At 43.1% G+C, this 19786-nt stretch overlaps 1 protein-coding gene across 2 annotated transcripts in view; it reads left to right on the top strand.

Annotated features, from left to right (window-relative positions):
* The window catches only part of LOC141161494 (protein unc-93 homolog A-like), a 223718-nt gene that overhangs the window by 115867 nt on the left and 88065 nt on the right, over window positions 1-19786 (top strand). For both annotated transcript variants that reach the window (XM_073646339.1, XM_073646338.1), the window contains one exon: window positions 3903-4038. In XM_073646339.1, coding sequence (XP_073502440.1) covers window positions 3903-4038 — 136 coding nt within the window. The remainder of the gene's footprint in view (window positions 1-3902; window positions 4039-19786) is intronic.

Below are 19786 nucleotides of genomic sequence, written 5' to 3'. Positions count from 1 at the left end.
ATATTTGTGACACCTGTCTTTGCAGGGTGCCACATGGGGGTCTGTTATTTATGTATCACGCAGACATTTTTATTGATTCCTTTATGGAGTACATATAAAGTTTTGATCCTTTTTTATTGTATTTTTTGGGGAATTTGTGGTGACCCAAAAAATGTTGAAGTCTTGATTTTTTTTTATTATTACGGTGTTTACTGTTCGGGTTAATTAATTTTATATCTTGATATATCAGACTTTTACAGATGCAGCAATAACAAATATGTTTATTTTTTACATTTTTAAAATGCCTTTATTTTTAAAAATAGTTTCAATTCCGGTTTTCTTTGAAACTGAGCATTCAGTGAAGCTGAGCTTCAGAGCAGTACTAAGATGGCAGCGATGGGAGAGTTCAGCAGGTCTCTGGCTGTAATAACTGCCTATCGGCACCCAAAATCTCATTGTGGGTGGCTGATGGAAGCCAGTGCAAGCACGCACTTGCTGTGATGTCATTTAAATACTGCTGTCAGAGATTCACAGCAGCATCTGAATGGATAACAGCTGCAGCCAGAACTCAACTCTGGCCGCTGCTGCTAGATACAGATGATGGGTATGTAATATACAGTTATATGAAAAAGTTTGGGCACCCCTATTAATCTTAAGCTTAATGTTTTATATAAATTGGTGTTTTTGCAACAGCTATTTCAGTTTGATATATGTAATAACTGTTGGACACAGTAATGTTTCTGCCTTGAAATGAGGTTTATTGTACTAACAGAAAATGTGCAATCTGCATTCAAACAAAATTTGACAGGTACATAAGTATGGGCACCTCACCAGAAAAGTGACATTAATATTTAGTAGATCCTCCTTTTGCAAAAATAACAGCCTCTAGTCGCTTCCTGTAGCTTTTAATGATTTCCTGGATCCTGGATGAAGGTATTTTTGACCATTCCTCTTTACAAAACAATTCCAGTTCAGTTAAGTTTGATGGTCGGCGAGCATGGACAGCCCTCTTCAAATGATCCCACAGATGTTCAATGATATTCAGGTCTGGGGACTGGGATGGCCATTCCAGAGCATTGTAATTGTTCCTCTGCATGAATGCCTGAGTAGATTTGGAGCGGTGTTTTGGATCATTGTCTTGCTGAAAGATCCATCCCCTGCGTAACTTCAACTTTGTCACTGATTCTTGAACATTATTGTCAAAAATCTGCTGATACTGAGTGGAATCCATGAGTCCCTCAACTTTAACAAGATTCCCGGTGCCGGCATTGGCCACACAGCCCCAAAGCATGATGGAACCTCCACCAAATTTTACTGTGGGTAGCAAGTGTTTTTCTTGGAATGCTGTGTTTTTTTGCCGCCATGCATAATGCCTTTTTGTATGACCAAACAACTCAATCTTGGTTTCATCAGTCCACAGGACCTTCTTCCAAAAAGAAATTGGCTTCTCCAAATGTGCTTTTGCATACGTCAGCCGACTCTGTTTGTGGCGTGCTTGCAGGCTTCTTTCGCATCACTCTCCCATACAGCTTCTCCTTGTGCAAAGTGCGTTGTATAGTTGACCGATGCACAGTGACACCATCTGCAGCAAGTTGATACTGCAGCTCTCTGGAGGTGGTCTGAGGATTGTCCTTGACTGATCTCACCATTCTTCTTCTCTGCCTTTCTGATGTTTTTCTTGGCCTGCCACTTCTGGCCTTAACAAGAACTGTCCCTGTGTTCTTCCATTTCCTTACTATGTTCCTCACAGTGGAAACTGACAGGTTAAGTCTCTGAGACAGCTTTTTGTATCCTCCCCCTGAACAACTATGTTGAATAATCTTTGTTTTCAGATCATTTGACAGTTGTTTTGAGGAGCCCATGATGCCACTCTTCAGAGGAGATTCAAACAGGAGAACAACTTGCAAGTGGCCACTTTAAGTAGCTTTTCTCATGATTGCATACACCTGGCTATGAAGTTCAAAGCACAATGAGGTTACAAAACCAAAAAAAGTGCTTTAGTAAGTCAGTAAAAAGTAGGTAGGAGTATTTAAAACAAGAAAATGATAAGGGTGCCCATACTTATTCACCTGTCAAATTTTGTTTGAATGCAGATTGCACATTTTCTGTTAGTACAATAAACCTAATTTCAAGGCAGAAACATTACTGTGTCCAACATTTATTACATATATCAAACTGAAATAGCTGTTGCAAAAACACCAATTTTTATAAAACATTAAGCTTAAGATTAATAGGGGTGCCCAAACTTTTTCATATAACTGTAGATGGAATGTACTGTGTGGATGGGCTTCAGCTCCCGAGCCCCATCCACATGCGGTCACCCCAGCGCAGGATGTAGTTATGTACATATGCATAAAGAGGAGTAAGGGGTTCCCTCTGTGAGCAAATTGGCACCCACAATGGATTGCAATAACTGCAAGAGGTCTAACAATGGCTGATTAGTCTGCTATGTACTGTATATTAAGTTATTAAGCTGTTTATGCCCCTAAAGAGGATGTATCACTTACCTGGTCCAAATTACAAGCTTCTGAATTGTTTAAAACTTGTAAAATATAAAATAATTTATATAGGTGTAGCATCATATTATTTGAACTGACCTGCAGAATCAGGTTGCAAGATCATTTTTACTGGACATTGAATATTGTCAAAAGAAAAGTTACAAGAAAATATTAGCCAAATTGCATTTTTCTTTTACCTTTTCACACTCCTTGGAATTTTTATCTGATTTTTCAGTGCAATTATATGATAAAGTGAATGATGTCATTCCAAAATACAGCTCATCCTGGAAAAGAAAAACCCTCATATGCAATGTTGATGGAAAAATAAAAAAGTTAGGGCTTTTGGAATAAAGGGAAGAGTAAACTAAATCACAAAAATGTAAATTGGTTCCAAGGTTGAAGGGGTTTAAACTACTTTCACTTGAAATTGTTTTCTGATATGTGCCCATGATGCAGAAATGAAGCAGAAATTTTCCTGAGCATTTCTGCATCTCCTTGGCAGAAAAACGCATGCGGTTTTTACATGCGCTTTTGACACGTTTTTGCATGCGGATTTGCCATGCGTTTTTCCAATGCATTGTATAGGCAAATACACATGCAGAAACGCACAAGAATTGGTCATATCCAGATCTTTTCTGTGAGAAAAATCAGTGCAGAAAAAATCCTGACCATGTGCACACAACTTGCAGAATGTCATAGGAAGTCATGGGATAAGTATGCAATGCGTTTCTGGAGCGTTTCCGCGCTGCAAATACATACCAAAAAACACACCAAAAACGCATCGTGGGCGCACAGTCTAAAGAGTACAAATCTTAAAAAAATATATCAAGAAGATACAATGATTACACCAAAAGCTTATTCACAAGATCATATTTTCGGTCCGAGTGCTTGATGTTAAAAAACGGAGAGCACTGGGAATAATGTTATTCAATGGAGAAGTGCAGATGAAATTTTTTTTACACTGACCGAATTTGATTGCAAAAAAAATTGCAGCATTCACAATTTTCTTCCATAAATCTAATCAAACTCACCCATTCAAACTAAAATTGGATGAAAAACTAAGTCACAGTATAGCATCCGATACATTGCAATTCTGTAAGAAACTGTAAATGGTCTTGTAAATTATTAAGATGCTGCTGTAAACAAATTGCATATGGAGTGCACACGGATAACAAGTGAGAAAAAAATTGTCCAAACTTTCTGGATGTAATTCTGTATAACTTTTTATACACTTGTGTGAACCTACCCTAAGTCTAACATACGATATGTGCTTGCTCAAGGAAAACTGTAATATACCACATGTCATTAATTCACATCAATGTACAAACGTTCTTTACAGTCCTCTGGATTATATATTTATAAAAATATATATATTTTTTATCCCATACAAGAACTAACATATTTATTTCATTATTTCTTTTAAAGTCCTACATCACTTGCTCTTTGGGAATGCAATATGTCGGTTATGTGATCATTGTTTATGGAGCAACTGCCTCGATATTTTCATATGTGTTTGGGAAATTGTCTGAGTACATAAAAAGAATTTCTTTCTTTACTTCAGGTAAGGTTTTAACTTCTTATCAGATAAATTTGTTATAATACAACCCCTGGCAAAAATTATGGAATCACCGGGCTCGGAGGATGTTCACTCAGTTGTTTAATGTTGTTGAAAAAAAGCAGATCACAGACATGGCACAAAACTAAAGTCATTTCAAATGGCAACTTTAGGGCTTTAAGAAATACTAAAAGAAATCAAGATTAAAAATGTGGTATTCAGCAAGGGTAATTTTTTTCAGACCAAGCATAGGGGGAAAATTATGGAATCATGAAAAACAAACACACAAAAGAACACTCCAATACATCACTAGTATTTTGTTGCATCACCTCTGGCTTTAATAACAGCTTCCAGTCTCTGAGGCATGGACTTAATGAGTGACAAACAGTAATCTTCATCAATCTGGCTCCAACTTTCTCTGATTGCTGTTGCCAGATCAGCTTTGCAGGTTGGAGCCCTGTCATGGACCATTTTCTTCAACTTCCACCAAAGATTTTCAATTGGATTGAGATCCGGACTATTTGCAGGCCATGACATTGACCTTATGTGTCTTCTTTCAAGGAATGTTTTCACAGTTTTTGCCCTATGGCAGGTTGCATTATCATCTTCATCCCCAAACATCCTTTCAATTGATGGGATAAGAAAACTGTCCAAAATATCAATGTAAACTTGGGCATTTATTGAAGATGTAATGACAGCCATCTCCCCAGTGCCTTTACCTGACATGCAGCCCCATATCATAAATGACTGTGGAAATTTGCATGGTCTCTTCATGCAGTCATCTTTATAAATCTCATTGGAACGGCAACAAACAAAAGTTCCACCATCATCACCTTACCCAATGCAGGTTCGCGATTCACAACTGAATATGACATTCATCCAGTCATCCACAGTCCACGATTGCTTTTCCTTAGGGCATTGTAACCTTGTTTTTTTCTGTTTAGGTGTTAATGATTGCTTATTAGTGTTGAGCGAACATGCTCGACACTGCTCAGTACTCGCCCGAGCATCATGCTACTCGGGATGTTCGGCGAGCACCGAGCATTTCCGGGTTACTCGGGCGGGAGCTCAGGTCTCCACCCTGCATGTTTGATGCTCTTTACAGAGCCAATGAACATGCAGGGATTGCCAGCCAGTCACTGTAATGCTGCAGCCATGTTGGTTGTGGGCATTACAGTGATTGGCTGGCCGCACAGCGTCACCTCGAGTATTTAAAACCGGGCGCCACCATCTTGGACACAGTCGCTCCGGATTAGACAGTGTAGGGACAGCGCTGCTGATTTAGGGAGAGATATAAACTGCGAAATAGTTAGTGTAGGGTCTGTAAAGGCTGCCAGAACAAACAAACAGTCCTTTTCAGGACTAATATCCATCCCAGATACCAGGCAGGCAGGCTGTATAGGAGACACAGTGGTTATACCAGCAAACGCTGCATTACAGTCCTGTGTGCTCCTGTTGCTGAAATTGCTGGACTTAGCACCAGGTGTCGGGGGCCAGGAAAAATCCTTTTTTTTTCATCTAAATCCTCCATTTTTTTCCTCCTTCACACTGTACAAATACCCATCTTATTAACCTTTTGGTGTGTCCCCCCCCCCCTCAAAAAAAAGCGTGTCTCTGATTTTTCAGACACAAATGTAACTGTTGAAAATAGTCTGGTGTAGGCTAGAGAAACAGAAGTGTTGTTTTGCACTTCCACGGTTCAAACCTCTGTATTATCCATTTTGGGCCATTTGTATCTAAAAAAAAAACAGTTTGAGTGTGTCGCTCACTGTTCAGCCGCAAATATCTCTATTTAAAAAAGTGTGGTATACCCCAGGAAACAATAACTGTGGTTTTGCCATCCCATGGTAAAAAATCTCTATTATTCAGCTTTTGGTAGTTTCTCCATAAAGAAAAACAGTAGTGTCTCCTGACTGCTGTGACACAAAAATATATCTGTTGAAAATAGTCTTGGGTAGGCCCGACATCCCAGTGTGGTTTCGCAGTTCCACGGGTCAAATCGCTGTACTATCCAGTTTTGGGTCTTTGGTATCTAAAAAAAAAGCAGTTTGAGTGTGTCGCTCACTGTTCAGCCGCAAATATCTCTATTTAAAAAAGTGTGGTATACCCCAGTAAACAATAACTGTGGTTTTGCCATCCCACGGTAAAAAATCTCTGTTATTCAGCTTTTGGTAGTTTTTTCCGTAAAGAAAAACAGTAGTGTCTCCTGACTGTTGTGACACAAAAATATATCTGTTGAAAATAGTCTTGTGTAGGCCTGACATCCCAGTGTGGTTTCGCAGTTGCACGGGTCAAATCGCTGTACTATCCAGTTTTATTCCTTTGGTATCTAAAAAAAGAGCAGTTTGAGTGTGTCGCTCACTGTTCAGCCGCAAATATCTCTATTTAAAAAAGTGTGGTATACCCCAGTAAACAATAACTGTGGTTTTGCCATCCCACGGTAAAAAATCTCTATTATTCAGCTTTTGGTAGTTTTTTCCGTAAAGAAAAACAGTAGGGTCTCCTGACTGTTGTGACACAAAAATATATCAGTTGAAAATAGTCTTGTGTAGGCCCGACATCCCAGTGTGGTTTCGCAGTTCCTTGGGTCAAATCGCTGTACTATCCAGTTTTGGGCCTTTGGTATCTGAAAAAAAAGCAGTTTGAGTGTGTCGCTCACTGTTCAGCCGAAAATATCTCTATTTAAAAAAGTGTGGTATACCCCAGTAAACAATAACAGTGGTTTTGCCATCCCACGGTAAAAAATCTCTATTATTCAGCTTTTGGTAGTTTTTTCCGTAAAGAAAAACAGTAGAGTCTCCTGACTGTTGTGACACAAAAATATATCTGTTGAAAATAGTCTTGTGTAGGCCCGACATCCCAGTGTGGTTTCGCAGTTCCACGGGTCAAATCGCTGTACTATCCAGTTTTGGGCCTTTGGTATCTAAAAAAAAGCAGTTTGAGTGTGTCGCTCACTGTTCAGCCGCAAATATCTCTATTTAAAAAAGTGTGGTATACCCCAGTAAACAATAACTGTGGTTTTGCCATCCCACGGAAAAAATCTCTATTATTCAGCTTTTGGCAGTTTTTTCCGTAAAGAAAAACAGTAGTGTCTCCTGACTGTTGTGACACAAAAATATATCTGTTGAAAATAGTCTTGTGTAGGCCCGACATCCCAGTGTGGTTTTGCAGTTCCACGGGTCAAATCGCTATACTATCCAGTTTTGGGCCTTTGGTATCTAAAAAAAAAAGCAGTTTGAGTGTGTCGCTCACTGTTCAGCCGCAAATATCTCTATTTAAAAAAGTGTGGTATACCCCAGTAAACAATAACTGTTGTTTTGCCATCCCACGGTAAAAAATGTTTATTATTCAGCTTTTGGTAGTTTTTTCCGTAAAGAAAAACAGTAGTGTCTCCTGACTGTTGTGACACAAAAATATATCTGTTGAAAATAGTCTTGTGTAGGCCCGACATCCCAGTGTGGTTTCGCAGTTGCACGGGTCAAATCGCTGTACTATCCAGTTTTAGGCCTTTGGTATCTAAAAAAAAGCAGTTTGAGTGTGTCGCTCACTGTTCAGCCGCAAATATTTCTATTTAAAAAAGTGTGGTATACCCCAGTAAATAATAACTGTGGTTTTGCCATCCCACGGTAAAAAATCTCTATTATTCAGCTTTTGGTAGTATTTTCCGTAAAGAAAAACAGTAGTGTCTCCTGACTGTTGTGACACAAAAATATATCTGTTGAAAATAGTCTTGTGTAGGCCCGACATCCCAGTGTGGTTTCGCAGTTGCACGGGTCAAATCGCTGTACTATCCAGTTTTGGACCTTTGGTATCTAAAAAAAAAGCAGTTTGAGTGTGTCGCTCACTGTTCATCCGCAAATATCTCTATTTAAAAAAGTGTGGTATACCCCAGTAAACAATAACTGTGGTTTTGCCATCCCACGGTAAAAAATCTCTATTATTCAGCTTTTGGTAGTTTTTTCCGTAAAGAAAAACAGTAGTGTCTCCTGACTGTTGTGACACAAAAATATATCTGTTGAAAATAGTCTTGTGTAGGCCCGACATCCCAGTGTGGTTTCGTAGTTCCACGGGTCAAATCGCTGAACTATCCAGTTTTGGGCCTTTGGTATCTAAAAAAAAAGCAGTTTGAGTGTGTCGCTCACTGTTAAGCCGCAAATATCTCTATTTAAAAAAGTGTGGTATACCCCAGTAAACAATAACTGTGGTTTTTTCCATCCCACGGTAAAAAATCTCTATTATTCAGCTTTTGGTAGTTTTTTCCGTAAAGAAAAACAGTAGTGTCTCCTGACTGTTGTGACACAAAAATATATCTGTTGAAAATAGTCTTGTGTTGGCCCGACATCCCAGTGTGGTTTCGCAGTTCCACGGGTCAAATCGCTGTACTATCCAGTTTTGGGCATTTGGTATCTAAAAAAAAAGCAGTTTGAGTGTGTCGCTCACTGTTCAGCCGCAAATATCTCTATTTAAAAAAGTGTGGTATACCCCAGTAAACAATAACTGTGGTTTTCCTCTTCCACGGTTCTAATCTACTCTTTATTACGCTTTTTCCATTGACAGAGCAAGTGTAAGCTATTTTACTTCATTTACAATGGGCAAGGCGCGTGGCAAGGGACGTGGAAGTGTACGTTCTGGTGATGGTTCGTGCAGAGGACGGGGCCGTGGCCAAGGTGAAAATGTGCCACAACCAACAGCCACATCTTCTCGCTCCCACTTCTTGACCAAATTACTAGGGAAGCACAGAACAACACCAGTATTGAGAACTGATCAGTGTGAACAGGTTATTTATTGGATAGCAGATAATACTTCCAGTTACCTGGGCACCACCACCTCCGGTCTGTCTTCCACACGGTCAACTCTTAGTCGCCGTGAGTCTCGACCGCATACTCCTCCTCACCCTGATGCTCCTTCCTCCCACCATGCCGAGTGTCGTCAGACAACAAGTGATCCCACACTTGGACACTCTGAAGAGCTGTTCACTGGTCCATTTCCATATTTGGGCCCCTCGCCTGATACGCTTGAAGTGGTGGAAGAGGAGATCCCATGTTGCGATGCCTAAATATTTGAACAGCCACGGCCACAGGAAGTCGACGTTGGCAATCTGTCGCAAGAGGTGGACGATGACGAGACACAATTGCCACGAAGTGAGGAGGAGGATCGTGGTGCGCAAGTGGAAGAGGAGGAGGTGCTGGATGATCTAGTAACTGACCCAACATGGAAGGAGGACATGCAGAGTGAGGCCAGCAGCACACAGGGGGAGGGAGGCAGAGTACCCCAACAGGCAGGAAGAAGCAGTGTGGTGGCCGCAGACAGAAGGCAGGAAACCATTCCCCGTAACACCAACACGAGGGACGTTGCCAGTAAAAGTGGTAGGTCTTCCAGAGTCTGGAATTTTTTTAAAGACTTTGCTGATAACCCCAAAAAGGCCATATGTTCCACCTGCCATGCCAGCATCAGCAGGGTGACAAAACTACCAGCCTAACCACCACCAGCATGATCAGGCACATGGCAGCAAAGCACCCGACTTTGTGGGGCGAAACCCAGGGTCCACGACCAGTGTCAGCGGGTGTCACCACTGCTTCTTCCACTGTTGTGCATGCAAGAGAACCCCCTGTTGTGTGTGCAAGGCAATCCCCTGTCCATACTGCATGTAAAGATGCCCCCTCCTCTCAGTCTTCACTTGTTATGGCAGTTTCTCAAGAAACAGCATCAACGTCCATGTCCACGTCCCACCGCAGCGTTCAATTGTCCATATCCCAGACCTTTGTACGAAAGCGGAAATTCGCAGCTAGCGCCCCACAGGCCACAGTCCTAAATTCGCACATTTCACGACTGCTTGCATTGGAAATGCTGCCTTTTAGGCTGGTGGAGACGGAATCCTTCCGCAATCTTATGGAGGTGGCCGTCCCTCGGTACTGGGTCCCCAGCCGACACTATTTTGCCCAGTGTGCCATCCCCGCACTACACAAGCACGTGTCCCAAAGCATCTGCCGTGCCCTCAACAACGCAGTTACCGGGAGAGTCCACCTGACAACGGACACGTGGACAAGTGCTTGTGGCCAGGGACGGTACATCTCTCTGACGGCACACTGGGTAAACATAGTGGAAGCCGGGACCCAGTCGGACCTTGGAGCGGAACACATCCTCCCCACACCGAGGATTGCGGGCCCTATGTCAGTCAGAGTTGCCCCCACAGTGTACAGCTCCTGCGCATCCTCCTCCTCCTCCTCATGTTCAGCCTCCATCTCAGATATCACCACATCAGTTACAAGCTGGAAGCATTGCAGTACTGCCTCCCCCAAGCGGCAACAGGCTGTACTGAAACTCAAAAGCTTAGGTGATAAACCTCACACTGCTTGTGAGTTGTGGACAGTTGTGAAAGAGCAGGCAGATCTGTGGATGAGACCGCTGAATCTACATCCCGGCATGGTCATGTGTGACAATGGCCGTAACCTGGTGGCGGCTCGGAGGCGAGGTGAGATCACACACGTACCATGCCTGGCTCATGTGCTTTACCTCGTTGTTCAGCGGTTTCTTAAACCGTACCCCGAGTTGCCAAATCTGCTCTTGAAAGTACGCCGCCTGTCAGCTCATTTTCGCAAGTCGGCTACAGCTTCCACCGCCCTTGCTGTGTTGCAGCAGCGTTTGCAGCTTCCGGCACACCGACTGGTGTGTGATGTCCCCACACGTTGGAACTCTACCCTCCACATGTTGCAAAGGATTTGTGAGCAGAAGAGAGCAGTTGTGGAGTACCAGCTGCAACAAGGCCGTCGATATTCAGGTCAGACTCCACACATAAGACCTCAGGAGTTGACCTGGATGTCTGATGTTATGATCTGCTACAGGGACTAAGGAAAGACAGGAGATCTGTCCCTACAATAGAACTAAACTAGATCCCTACGATGTAACGGGGAACCTGATCCTGCGATCAGACCCGCTAAAGTCCTCGGCTAGTCTGTACGAAGACCTATAGATGTGAGGGAGGGATCCCTACAAGAACTAGGGACTGGGATAAGTTTGGACACCTCCTAGCAGAAATAGTAGCAGTCAAAGACAAACACACAACAAAAAGCATAGAGGTCAGAAGACCTAGCAAAAGTAACAGAGAACGGCAACAGAGCACCAAGCTAGCTCAAGAGTAGTAAATACAATGAAGTCCAGCAAGGCCAGGAGGGCGGAGCCGGATTAAATAGGCAAAAATGGTCATGTGACCAGCAAACTAAAAAAAACCTAACAGGAGAGTTCTAACAGTACCCCCTCTTCTAAGAGGATCCTCCGGATCCCCTATGCCCAGGCTTACCAGGAAACCTCCTGTGAAAAGCTCTGACAAGTCTGGAAGCAGAAACATCATCCGCCCTCACCTATGAGTTATCCTCAGGTCCGAAACCCTTCCAAGCGACGAGATACTGCAAAAATCCCTCTATACCGTCTAGAATTTAGGATGCGGGAAATTTCATATTCCCCGTCCTCCACCACCGGAGGAACAGTGGCAGAGGCGTCACCATCCGACACATCAGCTTTTTTCAACAGAGAAACATGAAACACCGGGTTAATCTTCCAGGACGTAGGAACCTCCAGCCTAACAGCAGATTGGTTAACTATCTGAAGCACCTTAAAGGGCCCTATGAACTTGGGACCCAATTTTTTAGAAGGAATCCTCAATCGCAGATTCTTAGAGGACAACCAAACCATGTCACCAACAGCAAACAAAACCTCTTGCCGTTTCCTATCAAAGTACCTCTTAGATTTTTTGTTAGCCTCCTGAAAATTACCACGCACATCCGTCCAAACTCTCTCCAAATCACCGGAAAAACTCTCCTCCTCAGGCACAGCCGAAACCAATTTGGAGAATGACCCAAAAGACGGATGTCTCCCAGAACAACAAAAAAAAGGCGAACACCCAGCAGAAGAGGATGTATGGTTGTTAAGAGCAAATTCAGCAAGTGGCAGAAACTCAGACCACCCCTCTTGATTGTCTGCCACAAAACAACGCAAGAACTGCTCAACATCCTGGTTCTTCCTTTCTGTCTGGCTATTAGACTCAGGATGATATCCGGATGAAAACGACAAATGAACTCCCAACCTGTCACAAAAGGCACGCCAAAAATGAGCCACGAACTGAGGTCCCCTATCAGAAACAATGTCAGTAGGAACACCATGTAGTCTGACAATTTCCTTGACAAAGGCCTTAGCGAGTGTCTTAGCGCAAGGCAGTTTGATGAAGGGAACCAAGTGACACATCTTGCTAAAACGGTCCACGACCACCCAGATGACCGTGAAACCTTCAGAGGGGGGAAGGTCAGTAATAAAGTCCATAGCCAGATGTGTCCAAGGTGCACTAGGAACCTCCAGAGGGCAAAGCAACCCCGCAGCAGGAGCATGCGAAGACTTGGATCTAGCACACACAGTACATTGGCGTACCCACTTAATGACTTCCTTCTGCCATCCAGGCCACCAAAAACTGCGACCCACAAGTCTCTTGGTCTCAGAAATTCCTGGATGACCTGCCAACCGAGACTCATGACACTCAACAAACAAATCTCTCCTAAAGGTCCTAGGCACAAACAACCTCCCATGGGGAGTGTTAGATGGGGCATTCTCCTGAGCTTTAAGAATCTCATCCTCCAAAACGGAGTCTAAAGCAGCAATCACAACACCTTCTTGTAAAATGCTCTCCTCTTCCTCCTCAACACCGACCATGGGAGAAAAGCTGCGAGACAAAGCATCCGCTTTAACATTCTTGGTACCCGGGATGTAAGTAACGGAAAAATTAAACCGCGAGAAAAAAAGTACCCACCTAGCCTGACGGGCATTCAAGCGCTTGGCAACATCAAGATAGATCAGATTTTTATGATCAGTGAAAACCTGAATGGGAAATTCAGCACCTTCCAAGAGGTGACGCCAGTGTTCAAATGCGAGTTTAATCGCCAGCAATTCCCGATTACCAATATCGTAATTAAGTTCAGTCTCAGAAAATTTTTTTGAAAAAAAGGCACAGGGATGTACTCCATCCTTGTTTTCCTGAGACAACACCGCACCGACCCCCACCGAAGAAGCATCAACCTCAACCAAAAACGGCTTAGTCACATCAGGCTGCATAAGGATGGGAGCAGAGGTGAACCTCTCCTTTAGAAACACAAAAGCTTCAATGGCCTCAGAAGTCCACTGAACCGCATTAGCACCTTTCCTGGTGAGATCCGTCAGCGGTTTGACAATAATAGAAAATTTTTTATGAATTTTCTGTAATAATTGGCGAAACCCAAAAACCTCTGTATCAATTTCAAACCAATAGGCCTAGGCCATTCCTGCACAGCTTGAACTTTAACCGGGTCCATCTCAAAACCTTCACTGGAGATAATGTAGCCCAAAAAACTAATTCTCTGCACAGCGAACTCACATTTCTCCAGCTTAGCAAAAAGTGAATTGTCCATTAATAACTGTAATACCTCACGTACGCTCCGCCAATGAGACTCCAGATTAGGCGAATAAATCAGAATGTCATCCAAATACACAACCACATTTTTGCCGATTAAAGTTCTAAGGATGTCATTAATAAGATTCTGAAAAAATGCTGGAGCATTGGTAAGACCAAAAGGCATCACCAGATTCTCAAAATGACCCACAACTCCTGTTAAAAGCAGTCTTCCATTCATCACCCTCCGTCATGCGCAACAAATTGTATGCCCCCCGGAGATCAATTTTAGAGAACCACTTGGCCCCCACTAACTGGTTAAATAAATCAGGAATCAATGGCAGTGGGTAAGGATTGCGTACAGTAATTTTATTAATCTCACGAAAGTCCAGACAAGGACGTAAACCGCCATCTTTTTTTTTTACAAAAAAAAATCCAACAGCCACAGGAGACTTGGAAGGCCTAATGTGACCGGCGGCCAAGCTTGTCTGTATGTATTCCTCCAAAGCCTTTCTCTCAGGAATAGTAAGATTAAATAAACGACTTTTAGGAAGAGTCGCTCCAGGGACAAATTCAATGGTACAATCATAGTCTATATGGGGAGGCAAAATTTGTGACTCCTCCTCAGAAAAAACTCTCCAAAAATCCTGAATAGGTACAGGTAATTCCCCTTTTTCCACCGCAGCAATACGTCCGTTACAACACTTGTCATAACACTTAGGGCTCCAGGACTTAATTTCATTGGTAGACCAATCCAGTACAGGATTGTGCAATTTTAACCAGGGTAACCCCAATATTACTGGAGAAGGCAAATTATCCAATACCACCAAATCCAAATTCTCTTGATGAATACCATTAATAGTGAGGGGAAATTCACAGACCTTATGAGTAACACTCTTCAAGGGAGAGCCATCAACAGAAACCACAGCAATAGGGGATGACAAAGTTTTAGGTTCTAATCTAAGTTTTTCCAAGAATCCCCATCAATCACATTCAGAGTAGAACCACAATCCACAAATACTCGAAATTCAATTAATTCATCCTGAGCAATGGTAGTAGCAGATAGGAATACTCCCTTAGAATTTAAACAGGCAATACGTGCATGACTGACCATTTTTTTTTCTTTCTTCATACGAAGCACACAGTTCTTAATAAAATGACCAGAATTTCTGCAATAGAAGCACAAGCCTTCAGAAAGCCTGCGGTCTTTTTCCTGAGAGCGGGGTGCCATCGCTCCAATCTCCATCGGCTCTCCATTGTCAGCACAGACCCTCTCAGGACTCGGAGCTGACATAGCAGAGGATTTGCTCTCATTAACCCTTGCATGCAGTCTCCTGTCCACCCGTATAGCTAATTGCATTGCCTCCTGCAAGTTTCCAGGTGTGGGATAAGCAATCAGTAAATCCTTAACCCTTTCACCTAGCCCTGCAGGAAACAAGCTTTTCAAAGCTGAATCGTTCCACCCCACCTGGGCAGACCACCGACGGAAGTGAGAACAATATTTTTCCACATTACCTGATCCCTGCCTCAAACGTCTCAATTCAGACTCAGCAGATGAGACACAATCAGGATCATCGTACAACAAACCCAAAGCAGAAAAAAAACTATCCACTGATCTAAAGCACGGATCACTAGGTTGGACAGAGAAGGCCCTTCCCTGAGGATCTTTGTGCAAAAGTGACATTATGAACCCTATGCGCTGTGATTCATCACCAGAGGATCCGGGTCTCAAACGAAAATACAATAAACAAGCATTTTTAAAAGAAAAAAAATCTTGTTGTTCACCAAAAAATAAATCAGGCAGACGTACCTTAGGTTCCACAAAATGTGCTCCAGAACAGCTACTCACGTGTTGTTGGAGCTTGGCCACCTCCAGAGAGAGTCCCTGCAAGCGTTGAGCCAAATCTTGAACCGAGACCATGATGGAAAACTGGAGGTCTTTCCTTAGAGAAATTTTTTTTTTTTTTTTTTTTTTTTAGGGCTGGACTTACTGTTATGATCTGCTACAGGGACTAAGAAAAGACAGGAGATCTGTCCCTACAATAGAACTAAACTAGATCCCTACGATGTAACGGGGAACCTGATCCTGCGATCAGACCCGCTAAAGTCCTCGGCTAGTCTGTACGAAGACCTATAGATGTGAGGGAGGGATCCCTACAAGAACTAGGGACTGGGATAAGTTTGGACACCTCCTAGCAGAAATAATAGCAGTCAAAGACAAACACACAACAAAAAGCATAGAGGTCAGAAGACCTAGCAAAACTAACAGAGAACGGCAACAGAGCACCAAGCTAGCTCAAGAGTAGTAAATACAATTAAATCCAGCAAGGCCAGGAGGGCGGAGCCGGATTAAATAGGCAAAAATGGTCATGTGACCAGCAAACTAAAAAAAACCTAACAGGAGAGTTCTAACAGTTGACATATGAACCATACTGACAAACTTTGAGGAGGCCACCAAGATGGTGAGTGGCGATTACGCCATCATTAGTGTCAGCATCCCTCTTGTCTGTCTTTTGCAACGCTCTCTGCAGAGAATTAAAGAGGAGGCATTGCAGCCAGAGTATGATGAAATGGATCAAGAAGCCGTAGCGGGCGATTAAACACAGCCCAGCCTCATCTCATCCCAATGTGCATTGGGGGACAATGAGGGAGAGGACGAGGAGAAGGAGGAAGAACTGGAGCTGCAATCATGCGTTGTAGACGGTAGTACCTGTACAAGTGTCATACCGTCGGTTCAGCGTGGGTGGCCTTAGGACAGCGGGGAGGAGGAAGAGGAGGAGGAGGAAAGCATGGTCAGTCGTCATCTTGGTGAGGACACGGAAATCTTGCCCATTACCAGTCTGGCACGCATCGCTGACTTTATGTTACGCTGCCTTAACCGTGACCATCGCGTTGTCAAAATGTTGGGTGACAGTCATTACTGGTTGGTGACACTTGTAGACCCCCGCTACAAGGAGAACTTTCACTCACTTATTCCTGAGTTGGAGAGGTCTACAAAAATTGGGCAGTACCAGAAGGCCCTTGCTGCAGAACTCTTAAAAAAATTCCCATCTGATCATGCTAGCGGCAGAGGTCACAGTTCGTTGCCCAACCAAGGCGTACAGATGAGAGAGATGAAACTCCAATCCAGCAGAGGCAGGGGAACACTGTCAACGTTCTGGGACAGTTTTCTGACACCCGCCCAGCTTACAGGCCCTGAGGCGCGGGGTACTCTCACAAGGAGTGGAAAGTTTCAAAAGATAGTGAGGGAGTACCTTGCCGATGGTACCAGCATCCTCCGTGATTCCTCTGTGCCTTTTAATTATTGGGTATCCAAGCTGGACACTTGGAATGAACTCGATCTGTACGCATTGGAGGTCCTGGCCTGCCCTGCCGCTAGCGTGTTATCGGAGCTTGTTTTTAGTGGCGCTGGGGGAATTATAACTGATAAGCGCACTCGCCTGTCAACTGACAATGCTGACAAGCTGACCCTTATCAAAATGAACAAGGGCTGGATTGGGCCAGACTTCTCATCACCACCAAATGACAGCAGAGTAACATAAAGTCAAATCTACTGTATTATTTCGGGAGGTGTATTCACATGCACCGCTTCACACCCACACATGGGTATACGCTTCCTCGTTTCAGCTGTTTTATCTTCTTCTCCTTATCCTCAGCCTCCACCACCACTATACCACCAGGGTGCCAGCATTTCAAGTTCCTCCGTCCTTATTTTTGGCAGCTTTTGCTTGCAAGGCATAAGCAAATACTATGGGAGACCCACTCCCCAATAATGGGAATTATGTTTGTAATATGCTGTACTGCATGGCTCTTGTAAGGGGCATTGCAAGTTGCTCTGTCCTAATTTTTGGCAGCTTTTGCTTGCAAGGCATAAGCAAATACTATGGGAGACCCACTCCCCAATAATGGGACTTATGTTTGTAATATGCTGTACTGCATGGCTCTTGTAAGGGGCATTGCAAGTTGCTCCGTCCTAATTTTTGGCAGCTTTTGCTTGGAAAGCATAAGCAAATACCATGGGACACCCACTCCCCAATAATGGGACTTATGTTTGTAATATGCTGAACTGCATGGCTCTTGCAAGGGGCATTGCAAGTTGCTCCGTCCTAATTTTTGGCAGCTTTTGCTTGGAAAGCATAAGCAAATACTATGGGACACCCACTCCCCACTAATGGGACTTATGTTTGTAATATGCTGTACTGCATGGCTCTTGTAAGGGGCATTGCAAGTTGCTCCGTCCTAATTTTTGGCAGCTTTTGCTTGGAAAGCATAAGCAAATACCATGGGACCCCCACTCCCCAATAATGGGACTTATGTTTGTAATATGCTGTACTGCATGGCTCTTGAAAGGGGCATTGCAAGTTGCTCCGTCCTAATTTTTGGCAGCTTTTGCTTGGAAAGCATAAGCAAATACTATGGGAGACCCACTCCCCAATAATGGGACTTATGTTTGTAATATGCTGTACTGCATGGCTCTTGTAAGGGGCATTGCAAGTTGCTCCGTCCCAATTTTTGGCAGCTTTTGCTTGCAAGGCATAAGCAAATACTATGGGAGACATACTCCCCAATAATGGGACTTATGTTTGTAATATGCTGTACTGCATGGCTCTTGTAAGGGGCATTGCAAGTTGCTCCGTCCTAATTTTTGGCAGCTTTTGCTTGGAAAGCATAAGCAAATACTATGGGAGACCCACTCCCCAATAATGGGACTTATGTTTGTAATAAGCTGTACTGCATGGCTCTTGTAAGGGGCATTGCAAGTTGCTCCGTCCTAATTTTTGGCAGCTTTTGCTTGCAAGGCATAAGCAAATACTATGGGAGACCCACTCCCCAATAATGGGACTTATGTTTGTAATATGCTGTATTGCATGGCTCTTGTAAGGGGCATTGCAAGTTGCTCCATACTAATTTTTGGCAGCTTTTGCTTGGAAAGCATAAGCAAATACTATGGGACACCCACTCCCCAATAATGGGACTTATGTTTGTAGTATGCTGTACTGCATGGCTCTTGTAAGGGGCATTGCCAGTAGCTCCGTCCTAATTTTTGGCAGCTTTTGCTTGCAAGGCATAAGCAAATACTATGGGACACCCACTCCCCAATAATGGGAATTATGTTTGTAATATGCTGCACTGCATGGCTCTTGTAAGGGGCATTGCAAGTTGCTCCGTCCTAATTTTTGGCGGCTTTTGCTTAGAAAGCATAAGCAAATACTATGGGAGACCCACTCCCCAATAATGGGACGCATGTTTGTAATATGCTGTACTGCATGGCTCATGTAAGGGGCATTGCAAGTTGCTCCGTCCTAATATTTGGCAGCTTTTGCTTGCAAGGCATAAGCAAATACTATGGGACACCCACTCCCCAATAATGGGACTTATGTTTGTAATATGCTGTACTGCATATGACGCGCCCCCTGGGCCGTTTGTACACGTGTGTCGGATTCCCGCTGCCGGGTCTCTGGGGTCAGTAGTCTCCGTGGCGGTGACCCGGTCCCGTGGCTCAGGCTGTTCAAACCATTGTTAACAACAAAGTTCCACACTTGGAATCCTGAAAATTGTTATTGGTTATTTAACTCAATTCGCATAAACACACCTACTCTTCTCAAATGGGACACGAGTCCCTCGAGAAAAGAAAACGAGTATTTAAACCTTAAAAAATCAATGTTTTATTAAGACAATATTAAAAACATGATAAAACAAATCACAGTGATTCACATATAAGAACGGGCTTATGAATATACAACCACTGTTGCTGCAGCTATGGGGTTGCAAATTTGCAATATGCTGCTCACGAATGCGACTATATTGCTTGTTCAAAAATATAAGTGAAATTAAATATAGTAGTGCCAGTAAAGTTATCTATCTTTGTAAAGCTAAGCTCCCTGAGGAAAGATATTTGAAACGTACGTCGGGGCGCCAGACGGGCTTTAGCGTCAATATACAGATTCAGGTAACTTCATTCAGTATTACCCTGTTGGCGCGACCCAATTAGGTTTTTTCCACTGTTGTTTATGCTTTGATGCTTATGGGCTTTTCTTGCATTTTCTTGCATAGTATTCTATAACATGCTTTCTGCCAGCGACAATTACTTTACAAAGATAGATAACTTTACTGGCACTACTATATTTAATTTCACTTATATTTTTGAACAAGCAATATAGTCGCATTCGTGAGCAGCATATTGCAAATTTGCAACCCCATAGCTGCAGCAACAGTGGTTGTATATTCATAAGCCCGTTCTTATATGTGAAGCACTGTGATTTGTTTTATCATGTTTTTAATATTGTCTCAATAAAACATTGATTTTTTAAGGTTTAAATACTCGTTTTCTTTTCTCGAGGGACT

Source organism: Phyllobates terribilis, unplaced genomic scaffold (genome assembly GCF_046119375.1).
Source record: "Phyllobates terribilis strain yellow unplaced genomic scaffold, ASM4611937v1 Scaffold_9__5_contigs__length_417890890, whole genome shotgun sequence".
Taxonomy (NCBI): domain Eukaryota; kingdom Metazoa; phylum Chordata; class Amphibia; order Anura; family Dendrobatidae; genus Phyllobates; species Phyllobates terribilis.
The sequence above is the reverse complement of the archived record's forward strand: the minus strand, read 5'-3'. Positions and strand labels throughout refer to the sequence as shown.